At 46.6% G+C, this 11,919-nt stretch overlaps 1 protein-coding gene across 1 annotated transcript in view; it reads right to left on the bottom strand.

The window, feature by feature from the left end:
- Positions 1 to 8,538: 8,538 nt before the first annotated feature.
- Positions 8,539 to 11,919, bottom strand: part of SLC16A2 (solute carrier family 16 member 2) — a 135,834-nt gene continuing 132,453 nt past the window's right edge. Inside the window, exon 6 of the mRNA XM_070291846.1 lies at positions 8,539 to 11,088. Within this exon, the coding sequence (XP_070147947.1) occupies positions 10,868 to 11,088 (221 nt within the window). The 3' untranslated portion in view covers positions 8,539 to 10,867. The remainder of the gene's footprint in view (positions 11,089 to 11,919) is intronic.

Here is an 11,919-nt window from a genome sequence, read left to right as displayed (position 1 = left end):
GGGGAGATGAGGAGGAGGGTAAAGGCCACAGTTGCTGAGAGGCATATATAAGACAAGTCCACTTCAGTGAGGTTTGTGGTCAGGTTTTTAGGCATGTTCTCCACTTTTCCTTTCCCTGGGTGCTACCTTGTGAGCTCCCTTACTCTTAATTGCAGGATATTTGCTACCCCTGCTCCACTCCTATCCACACTGAATCCCCTCTCTATAGCTTGGCAAAGTGCTAGAAGTTGAGAAGAGAAGGAGCCTCTGAGCTAGTTGTGCTGACTACTTAGAGACATGAATCCTTTTCCAAGAAAGCAAGGCCTCCCAGGAACTGGTCCTTGCCTCCTCTTCCCTCATAACTAGACCAGACAAAGGGTCCTTTGAGGGTCTATGAGAAGTTAGAAAGGCCATGGAAATTAGCCCTCACTGATGATAATTTTATTGAATAATAAGAGAAAGAATGCGGGAGTAAGGCATAGGAGAGCTGTTTGGAGTTTTATCCCATTTTGACCTGTTCGTGGATCACAGCCTTGTCATGGAAAAGGGGCTTGTGTAATTCAATGGAAGCTATGAGCCCTCCTGGTCAGGGTCACTCAAGATGGGTTGGTCATAGTGAAGAGTTCTGACAAAATGTGATCCACTGTAGGAGGAAATGGCAACCCACTCCAGCATTCTTGCCACGAACTCCATGAACACTATGAAAAGGCAAACAGATATGACATGAGAAGATGAACACCTACCCACCGCCCAATATGGAAGCTGTCCAGTTTTTTACTGTGGATGATTAGAGGGCAACTACTAATAGTTTCAGAATTAATGAAGTGGCTGGGCCAAAGCAGAAACGATGTTCGGCTATGGATATGTCTGGTGGTGAAAGTAAAGTCCAATGCTGTAAAGAACAATATTGTATAGGAATCTGGAATTAGGTCCATGAATCAAGGTAAACTGAATGTAGTCAAGAAGGAAATGGAAAGAGTGAACATTGACATCTTAGGAATCAGTGAACTAAAATGGACCAGAAGGGTGAGTTTAATTCAGATGACCATTATATCTACTACTGTGGGCAAGAATCCCTTAGAAGAAATGGAGTAGCCCTCATAGCCAACAAAAGAGTCCAAAATGCAGAACTTGGGTGCAATTGCAAAAATGGCAGAATGATCTGGGTTCGTTTCCAAGACAAACCATTCAATGTCACAGTAATCCATGTCTATGCCCCAACCACTGATGCTGAAGAAGCCAAGGTTGACCAGTTCTATGAAGACCTACAAGACCTTCTAGAACTAACATCAAAATAAGGGGAGGGTTGTCCTTTTCATCATAGGGGACTGGAATCCAAAGTAGGAAGTCAAGAGATACCCAGAATAACAGCCAAGTTTGGCCTTTTCCAAGAAAGCAAAGCCTCTTGGGTTACAAAATAAAGCAGGGCAAAGGGTAACGGAATTTTATCAAAAGAACACACTGTTCATAGCAAACAACATTTTCCAATAAATCAAGAGATGACTCTACACATGGACATCACCAGATGGTCAATATCAAAATCAGCTTGATTATATTCTTTGCAGCTGGAGACAGAGAAGCTCTATACAGTCAGCAAAAATAAAACCTGGAGCTGACTGTGGCTCAAGTCCTTATTGCAAAATTCAGGCTTAAACTGAAGGAAGTAGGGAAACTCACTAGCCCATTCTGGTATGACCTAAATCAAATCCCTTCTGATTATACAGTGGAGGTGATGAATAAATCCAAGGGATTAGATATGGTAGACAGAGTGCCAGAAGAACTATGGGCTATGAGAACTAAGAACTATGTTTGTAACATTGTACAGGAGGCAGTGACCAAAACCATCCCAAAGAAAAAGAAATATTAGAAAACAAAATAGTTGTCTGAGCAGGCTTTGGTGGCTCAGTGGGTAAAGAATCTGCCTGCAATGCTGGAGACTCAGGAGACCCAGGTTTGATTCTTGGGTTGGGAAGATCTCCTAGAGGATGGCATGGCACCCCAATTCAGTATTCTTGCCTGGAGAATCCCATGGAAAGAAGAGCCTGGCAGGCTACACTGCATCGGTTAAAAAAGAGTTGGACACAACTGAGTGACTGAGCACAAGGAGGCTTTACAAACAGCTAAGGAAAGAAGAGAAGTGAAAGGCGAGGGAGAAAGAGAAAGATATACCCAACTGAATGAAGAGTTTCAGAGAATAACAAGGAGAGATAAGAAGGCCTTCTTAAATGAACAATGCAAATAAATAGAGGAAAACAATAGAATGGAAAAGACCAGAGATCTCTTCAAGAAAATTAGAGACATCAAAGGAACATTTCATGCAAGGATGGACAAGATAAAGGACAGAAGCAGTAAGGACCTATTAATAACAGAAGCAGAAGAGATTAAGAAGAGGTGGCAATAATACACAGAAGAACTGTACAAGAAAGGTCTTAATGATCTGGATAACCACGATGGCGTGGTCACTCACCTAGAGCCAGACATCCTGGATTGTAAAGTCAAGTGGGCATTACGAAGTACTACTCTGAACAAAGCTAGTGGACATGATGGGATTCCAGCTGAGGTATTTAAAACCCTAAAAGATGATGCTGTAACAGTGGTGCACTCAATGTGCCATCAAATTTGGAACACTCAGCAGTGGCCATGGGACTGGAAAAGGTGAGTTTCATTCCAATCCTAAAGAAGGGCAATGCCAAAGAATACTCACAGTACCATACAGTTGCCCTCATTTCATATGCTAGCAATATTATGCTCAAAATCCTTCAAGCTTGGCTCCTGTAGTCTATGAACTGAGAGATTCCAGATGTACAAGCTAGTTTTGAAGAGGTAGAGGACCAGAAATCAAATTGCCAGTATTTGTTGGATCGTGGAGAAAGCAAGGGAGTTCCAGAAAAATATCTACTACTTCATTGACTATGCTAAAGCCTTTGACTCTGTGGATCGCAAACTGGAAAATTCTTAAAGAGATGGGAGTATGAGAACACTTTACCTGTCACCTGAAAAACCTGTGTGCAGGTCAAGAAGCAACAGTTGGAACTGGACATGGAACAACTGACCAGTTTAAAATTGGGAAAGTAGTACGTCAAGGCTGTGTATTGTCACCCTGCTTATTTAGCTTACATGCAGAGTACATCATCAGAAACACGGCTGGATAAGTCACAAACTAGAATCAAGATTGCAGGGAGAAATATCTGCAACCTCAGATATGCAGATGATACCACTCTAATGGCGGGAAGTGAAGAGGAGCTGAAGAGCCTCTTGATGAGAGTGAAAGAGGAGAGTGAAAAATCTGGCTTAAAACTATATTCAAAAAACTAAGATCATGACATCCGGTCCCATCACTTCATGGCAAATAGAAGGGGAAAAAGTGGAAGCAGTGACAGATTTTATTTTCTTGGGCTCAAAAATCACTGCAGATGGTGACTACAGCCATGAAATTAAGGGATGCTTGCTCCTCAGAAGGAAAGCTATGACAAAGCTAGACAGCATATTAAAAAACAGAGACATTACTTTCCTGATAAAGGTCCATATAGTGAAATCTATGTTTTTTCCAGTAGTCATGTACAGATGTAAGAGTTGGACTGTAAAGAAGGTCGAGCGGTGAAAAAATGATGCTTTCACATTGTGGTGCTGGAGAAGACTCTTGAGAGTCCCTTGGACTGCAAGGAGATCAAATTAGTCAATTATAAAGGAAATCAGTCCCAAATATTCATTGGAAGGACAGATGCTGAAGCTGAAGCTCCAATCCTTTGGCCACTTGATGCGAAGAACTGACTCATTGGAAAAGACCCTGATGCTTCGAAAGATGGAAGGCAGGAGGAGAAGGGGATGACAGAGGATGAGAAGGTTGGATGACATCACCAATTCAATGGACATGAGTTTGAGCAAATTCCGGGAGATAGTGGAAGACAGAGGAGACTGGTGTGCTGCAGTCCATGGGGTCACAAAGAGTTGGACACAACTTAGTGACTGAACAACAACAACAAACAATTTTGAGGCAAAGAGGAACCCAGAAGACAATACTGTGCACCCCCAGGGGAAGAAAATCAGAGACTCTTAATTCCTCTTCCACATTCTCCTTCCTGTCCCATTCCCTCTAAAAGAGAGGCTGGGATAAGTGGTTAGGACTCTGGCTCAGCTTTTGCTGCTTTCTATACCTTTATCTTGGGGCTGTAGTGCCACTCACTACCCAGTGCCTTCCTTGAAGGGTAGATTGGACCTGGGGAACAGCAGGTACTAACTCCAGGAGTAGCAAGCAGGCTTTCTGAGAAGTCAAAAGAAAGACTCGCTTACTTCCATACTTTCTATGAGGTGCAGTGGAAAGAGCCTAGGAGAAGGCATTTGAAAACTGGCATTCAGTTTTTTTCTGGGGCTTACTTTCCCTATCTGTAAAACAGACACAGGAGTAGCTGCCTTCCAGTGCTGGAGGGAGGGTCAGGTGTGATGAGAGGTATAGGAGCACCTATGACCTGTAAACTGCGCCTCCTAACAGCTGAAGATGCCCTGTTATCATTCAAGTGTCCTCAGTGTCCAAATATGCTGGGGGACGGCTCTTGTGTTCTTGGAGCTCAAGGATGAAAGGAGTGTGTCTGCACATGTATGTGGGAGGTCTTGGACTGACAGGAGGAATCTCTGGCCTTTACGGGCTTTAAGGCAGAAGAATCTGCAAGGCTGGGCCTCAGAAGACTCCATCTTGGAGAGAGAAAGGATGTATGTGGATGTGTGTGGGAGGGCAGTGGAGGTGGTTGCCCTGGACCCCTCTTTCACCCCTTCTTAGGCAACCAGCAGAAGGAAGTAGGTTGTTGGAGAGTAAGGTGGAGGAGTGTTGGGTGGGGAGCAAATTGAGGGGGCAGATCTTAAAGTTAACCTGTTCTATTCCTGGTGGTCTGTCCAGCTTTTAAGGAGGGTTCTGAACCCTAGGAAATCCTGCTAGTTCACCTGTGTGAGCCTAGGGCATTTGGTGGGTGCTCACCTTCATCTTGAGTAGGATCTGGGGGCAATGTGTTGGGAGAGCCGGCCTGAATCAAGAGCTTTGATCAGCCAGCGTGGTTGTCCCTTGGGGTTCTGGGACAACTTTTATGGGGACAGCCAACCCAAGGTTGGAGGTTGGAGAGAAGAGAGAGGAGGATAGCTGCTCTGGGCCACAGCAGAGCATTTTCTGGAGGTAGTTCTTGCTTCTAGTCTCCTCATACTGGCAGGCCTCCTGCCTGGAATCTCTTGCATGTGAACATGCTAAGTCACTTCAGTCATGTCCAACTCTTTGCAACCCTATGGATTACAGCCTGCCAGGCTCCTCTGTCCATGGAATTTTCCAGGGAAATACTGGAGTGGATTGCCCATTTCTTCCTCCGTGGGATCTTCCTGACCCAGAGATGGAACCGCATCTCTTATGTCTGCTGAATTGGCAGGCAGTTCTTTACCACTAGCACCACCTGGGATGCCCTTAGGTCCTTGCTAGTTGCAGGTTGACCCCTGCATTAGGACCTTGGGGACAGATTTGGTAGGGAGTCGCTGGCGGGGGGGCTTGTTATTGGATGGCCCAGACAGAATCACTTCCAGGTTTCTCGACCCAAAGCTCGATGGGGGCAACGATGCTGCAATCCCTGGTGGTGGTGGCCCGGGCAGGGCAGTGGGAGTGGGGTACTGAGGAGGAGCTGAGGTTAGGACATGTGCAGCTGCTGTCTATCCATCTGGCTCCCCAGACAGTTGGCAGAGCCCGGAGTTGGGCCCTCCCACCTTCCTTCCCACCTGCTTCCTCTGAGAGGGAAGACTTGGTTTTCCTGGATGGGTCTGATTCCTGTTTGAGTAGCAGGAGCATCTCAGTTCGCATGTCTCCTGGGTTCCGACCCCTTCCAGACAGGGAAATGGATGGAAAGCCACGGAGGGGGAAGAACCACCCACCACCCTGCTTAAAGTGACCCAAAGTCACAGGAGAGCAGCCAGGGCCGGTGAACTGCCCCCCACCCAAGCCCCATCTCCATCCTCAGGCATTCTCCAAGTTGGAGTGGGCATGGGGATCTGGCGGGAAATGGTGCCAGCTAGCACCCACACCTGCAGATCCCACGGCCCAATCCCCAGTCATCGCGAGGGCAGTGTAGGGTGGGTGTGTGTTGGGGAAAGTAGAGTAGCAGTCGCCCCGCGCCTTTCTAGTTCCCCATCTCTGGGGCAAGCAGGACAGGGGAATGAGGAGGCCCTGGGCCAGGGTTGTTGGACAGCCGAAGTCAGACCCCGTGTCAACTGGCCAGCAGGAGCGCACATGGGTTAGCTCCGTCCTCTCCCTCCAGCTGGACGTGGGTTGACACTTGTTGGTCGTGAGCAATGGACTAATTTTATCTCGCTCCAGCTCAGCAAGAAACCAACGCTGAGGAGAGTGTAGTTCTTCTGAGAGGTTCTGGTCGGGGGAGGCCAGTCTTAGGGCAAAAGGGAGAGGGAAATGCTGAGGCCTCCATCCTGGAAGGGGCGTGGTGGCCCCCTGCCTGTGCCAAAGGCATTAAGGTCCATAGGCTCCAGGCACTGGGGTCCAGAAGAGGAAAAGGCATCTTGGAAAGCAGGTAGTTCAAATTCCTTCTTGTGTTTCTTCTCTCTCTTTTTTCTCCACCTCTGTTCCTTTCATTCTTGAAATCCCTGGGTTCTAGCAAAGTGCCTGTCAAAGCAGGTCCCTAGAAAATATTACTGAAATGATTTGAAAACCAGGCATGGAACTTTGCTTCTGGTGACCACTAGAGAGAGCTGAAATGCAAGATTTGAAAGGCCTTCTAAAGAAAAGCCTTCTCAATGCTTGCAGGAGTTGGGTATTTAATCCCTTTTCTTATTCTTCTGGAGTCTCCTCTACATTTCAGCTTATTAGAATTTGAACTTGCTTCAAAGGCTGTGGTTCAAACCAGCACCCACCCTATCTAAGCACCAGCTGTCAGATACCATGGTTTTGCTGGAGGTACATGTAATTCCTGTTAGCTGGCCTGCTCTGCTGCTGTGAAGAGGCAGGGAACTGCTGGTTGCCTCTTCAGACATGAAAAGGCCCCACTGCTGCTGCTAAGTCACTTCAGTCGTGTCCGACTCTGTGCGACCCCATAGACGGCAGCACATGAGGCTCCGCCGTCCCTGGGATTCTCCAGGCAAGAACACTGGAGTGGGTTGCCATTTCCTTCTCCAATGCTTGAAAGTGAAAAGTGAAAGTGAAGTCGCTCAGTCGTGTCCGACCCTCAGCGACCCCATGGACTGCAGCCTACCAGGCTCCTCCATCCATGGGATTTTCCAGGCAAGAGTACTGGAGTGGGGTGCCATTGCCTTCTCCAGAAAAGGCCCTAGAGGAGAGCATATGCTCATAAAAATTATACGATTCCACAGCTTTGAAATCTAATGATCCTGAGTGATCAAACACAGACTAGGGCCTTTGAGCTCCTAGAGGAGGGCTCGAGGAGGCAGCAGACCTTGGGTGGGAGAACACCCAGGCAGCAGAACAGAGTAATTAGTCTCAGTGGGAAGACATGAGGCTGGCGGCTTGAGGATGTCTGCACTGAGTCAGGGGAGAAACAATAGCCAAGAGCTGGGTGGTAAACCACCTTCTTGCAAAGGAGACCAGTCCCTTCCACTCTTCTCCTGTCCAGTGTATAGCCACAGGGAGATGGGCTTTATTTGTATGTCTTGGGTTGCTGAGGCTAGAAGGGCAATAGATGGGACCAGCTCTCCAAGGCTAAGGCTGCATGAAAGTCTGAAATGGTTTGAGAAGAGAGAATTCCAAAAGTGTATGTCAGTTGGAAGTGAGAGTTAATTGTGAAAAAATGGGCTATGCTAAAAGTCAGATTTGGCTCAGATTTCATTTTTGCTTGGAGCTGGTCCTGCCAACACTATTTTGCTGATGGGTTCGATATATAGTTGTTGAATGAAGTGGGCAAGTTATTTCCCCCTCCTGTCAGTTTCTTCATCTGTGAAATGAGAGGTTTGGACTGGACTGGAAGTCAGTGACCTGAGTTCAAAGTTTCAACGTACTCTGTCACTGATGAATTGTGTGAACCTGCTGCAGTGCCTTTTATCCAGACATTAGTGTCCCCAGTTAAATTCAATGCAGAGTATGAACAACAGAGATTCTAAGGTTATGCTTTGTCATTGCTATAGATCTCTCTTCTGTGTTACCCTCAATTTTAGGCTGCTGCTTGGTTATATAACCCAACTATACTAGTCCCTTCAAGTTACCCCATCAATAACAAGGGAGAAGAAAAGGGGCTTGCACTGGATTATTGGCAAGATCTTTGATAGTTTTCAACATGGCATTATTGTAACAAGGTGGTAGACTTGGTGGGGCCTCCACTCCATCTCAGCCACTAACCATGTTCTCATTTTGTGAAGTAAACACTTTTTCACTTCAGAGCTCCCTAAAAATCTAATCATGAATAGTTTACCCAACTTCAAACCCCTATATAGCTCCTTCTCCAATTTCTGCTCTCACAGAGTATAGACCCTGGCAGAAATTTGATGTGAAATGATTTTAGTTCTGAAGCTAAACTTCTGCTGTTAACCTGATTAGGACTATTTCACCAGTGTAGGCAACATACACACCAAAGCTGGATTTTTAGATTTGTTTATTTTGTTCCAAACCTTTTGAGTATTTAAATGTCCCAGATCTCAAGCTCCCAAGTTTTGTTCATTCTCCTTGATTTAACTGTAGTGCATAAGAAGCTGCATCTTACCCTAAATATTAATACTGTGCTGCTTTCACCAACCAACATTCTCCCCAAAAGCGCACAAGCACACACATGCACATGTACATGTGTGGAAGAAGTAAACTGACACTCTGCCATGTTATATGACACCTGATAGAGCAGATTTGGGACCCATGAATGTCTTTCCTTCATCTGGAGAGAAGTGGGTGGCAGCCTGATTCTTAAGAGCTGTCCACACCGTGAGCAACAAAAGAGGACCTGCAGAACTGCCCTCAGGTGACTTGGTGGGGGTGGGCAGGGAAGAATGGAATCAGGAGCTTTGTTGCTCCAATATTTTCAGTGGTTTCTTCTGGGAGTTACAAAGCTCCTGGGGGCCAGCTTGTCCTGTTCTACTGCTGTTTGGGATAACAGGGTAGTAATTAGGCAGAGCCAAGAACCAGTGGGTTTTCCTTTGGGGAGTTGATAAGAGCTGGACTGGGACCAATGGAGGGGGCTCCAGAGTTTGGCCTTGAATGAAGTCATCAGAGGCCAACAATGCCCCAGCTGCCTGTCTGTAACGGAAAAACTCATGGGTGGGGACCACTGTCTTCTTTGGATTTCCTCAGGGGCAACCTAATCCTCCTGGCCCTGGGATGGCTCTGGCTCGGAGTAGCAAGTCACTGTTAGCTCTAAGTGACAGCCAAAGTGCCTGGTGGGAAGATTAGGGTAACAGGAATACAACAGAAAAAGACCTAGAATGGGAGAGACAAAAAGAGGCTGAATGAAGAAAGTGGGTGAGCTCCTAATAAGGTGAGTTGTGCTAGCTGGACACAGCCTGGCTGGAAATTCTTTTCAGCAAGAGTGCTGACCAGAGCCTAGGCATAGGGAAGCACCTGGCACCTACTTCAGAGGATGAAGATAGCCCAGAGTCTATCTTTCCTGGCACCTTTAATTCCCATTAACTGAGTGGTCCAGGATGCCCAGCATGGGGGACACATTGGGTAGTAAAAGCTGTGATGGTTTGCTCTTCCTAAAAGAAGTTTTCCAACCCTATGTGCAGCTGCTGCCTCTACATTTGGGGGATCCAGGTTGGAAATACGATTTTCCCTCAAACAGTTCTTTTCCTGGCTTGGCCCAGGTGAAAATGTTGACCTGTCATGAATAATGAGCGATGGAGGAATTGGTCCTTCCCCAGGTCAATAATTATTGCCCCTCCCCCACCATGCCATTCCCCCTGTCATCAGTCTCCCTCTGCCTCCTGAGATGAGAGGAATTTCTTCACATTTTGACAGGTGGGTATAAGGATGGGGAGCTGGAACCACCTGCAGGTTAATGCATTAGCCCAGAAAATCTGTAAAAATCAGTGAATGCAATTTTATAGTGTTTAAGGTCCCTTTCCTATGTGATATTCTATTATTCCAGTCGATTATAGGAGCTTGAGCCAAACGGTGAGATGTAGCTCAGCCTGAGATGAGTTGAACTGATGCTAGTGTTAGGGGTGGGTTGGGCCAAGATGAGGGTTGATTGTTCCAAGCTCTGGGTCCCTCCTTTCTTCAAGCACCCATTAGTCTATGACAGTTATGAAAAGAAATAGAGGTGAATGAGAAGGGACAAGAGGCAGTAGAAGAATAAAAGGAGAAAGGAAAGAAGGAGGCAGACTGTTGACTAACCTTATGATGGAGAGACTATCTATACACTTGTAAAATGATGTCATCCACACCTCTTGGGAAGCCACAGCCCTCAGAGACACTGAGGCTAAATAAGATTCCTTGTGTCATTTTACCTCTATGCCCTTTCTGCCACACCTCTCAATGGTTCCCAAGGACAGATGTCAAGGAATTCCTCAGCACACAGAGATTTAGATCTTCCCACCAGGCTCCTGGGGATACAGTAGCACCTTTGGCAGCTGCTTTTAGTGGGTGACTAACAAGCTGGGCCAGGAATTCCCATCCTTCCCCTCCCCCAAGAGTTACAAAGTTTATGGAGAGGTTCCAAAGGCCAGGGGGTGATCCCAAGCTTTCCTAGAGCCTGGAAGGAGACAACCCTGGCAAGTTTAAAGGCATTCATGGGGAGAATTTGGTTAATGAGTTTGGAACACCTGGAGCTTTGGCTCCAAGGGGATGATCAGGTGGCTGAAATGCTGTGTGTGCAGGTTTGGGAACAAGTGTGCTGGTGGCAAAAATGTAAATGCCGAGCAGGGCAAGGTGAAGGGAAAGGTTTGGGGAGGAGCACACGATGGCAAATAAAAGGCATTAGATTGGTTCCTCAGGGGTAGAGGAACCCGGCAGCAGCTCTCCATTGGGGTCTGGGTCAGGGGTCAACATCTTATCCTTGCTGGAATCCCTTTGCTCTTTCTTGAACATCCTTTGATGCATCAGAGGGACGAACAAGAGGATTACTGCCCCAACGATTGGGGGTACACCGGCAAAGTAGAAGGCCACATGATAGTCCCCAAAACAGTTGCGGAGGAGGCCTGAAAAGTTAACAGAGACAAGTCAAGTTTAGCTTTGCTCTACTATACAAAGATGTTCTCTGCTTCTTCTAGAAGCCATCAAAATGCCTGTCCAGAGAATCTTGGCCTGTACTGCCTTGACCCGGGAGCCCAGCTCAATTTAAACACTCCTCGATGGAAGACGCAAAACCTCTATTACAAAGACAAGCAGTTCCTCCCTGAGCCACTGGGACTGTAGGCTCTTGAGGCAAATGCTTATTACAAAAGAAGCAAAGGAAACTTCTCAAAGTTCTCCATTTTTTACTTTCATAAGCTACAGTTAACTTCTAGTCACTCCGAGGTACAGAGATAGATATGGAGGGAGGCTATTTTAAAAGAACACAGAAGATGAGACTTGTCTTGGTTCACAGTGATACACCTTCTCACACCCAACTTAGGCTAGAGTGTTCTTATGTAATAATTCAGCCAAGTTTCTATTTTCCCTTTCTTTGAAGTGCCCATTTGCCCTAAGAGGAGGCTAGGGTTAGGGTATATGCGTATCTTTCCTTCAAGTTACAGATATGGTTGGCCGCTCTGGGTTCTAGGTTGCCAATGTGGTGAATGTGTTTGGCATGGTACATGGAGTCTTCTCTGCTCACCTCCAGAAGCTAATGTGGGATACCTCATAGGGAGGTTGAGCCCAGAAACAGTACTAGTGAAAGGCAGGTAGGTCCTGGGGCTGCTTAATAGGTAAGCAAAGTGGAAAGAGATATGGATTCTGGGATCCACATTTGGAATCAGGAGTTAGGTAAAGGCTCCTCTCCCCCAGTGGACAGTGTGGCTGTTGTACAATGGCCTGAGTAGGAGCCTTTG

This window comes from Ovis canadensis, chromosome X (assembly GCF_042477335.2).
Source record: "Ovis canadensis isolate MfBH-ARS-UI-01 breed Bighorn chromosome X, ARS-UI_OviCan_v2, whole genome shotgun sequence".
NCBI classification, from domain to species: Eukaryota; Metazoa; Chordata; class Mammalia; order Artiodactyla; family Bovidae; genus Ovis; species Ovis canadensis.
This window is presented reverse-complemented; position numbering and strand designations above follow the sequence as displayed.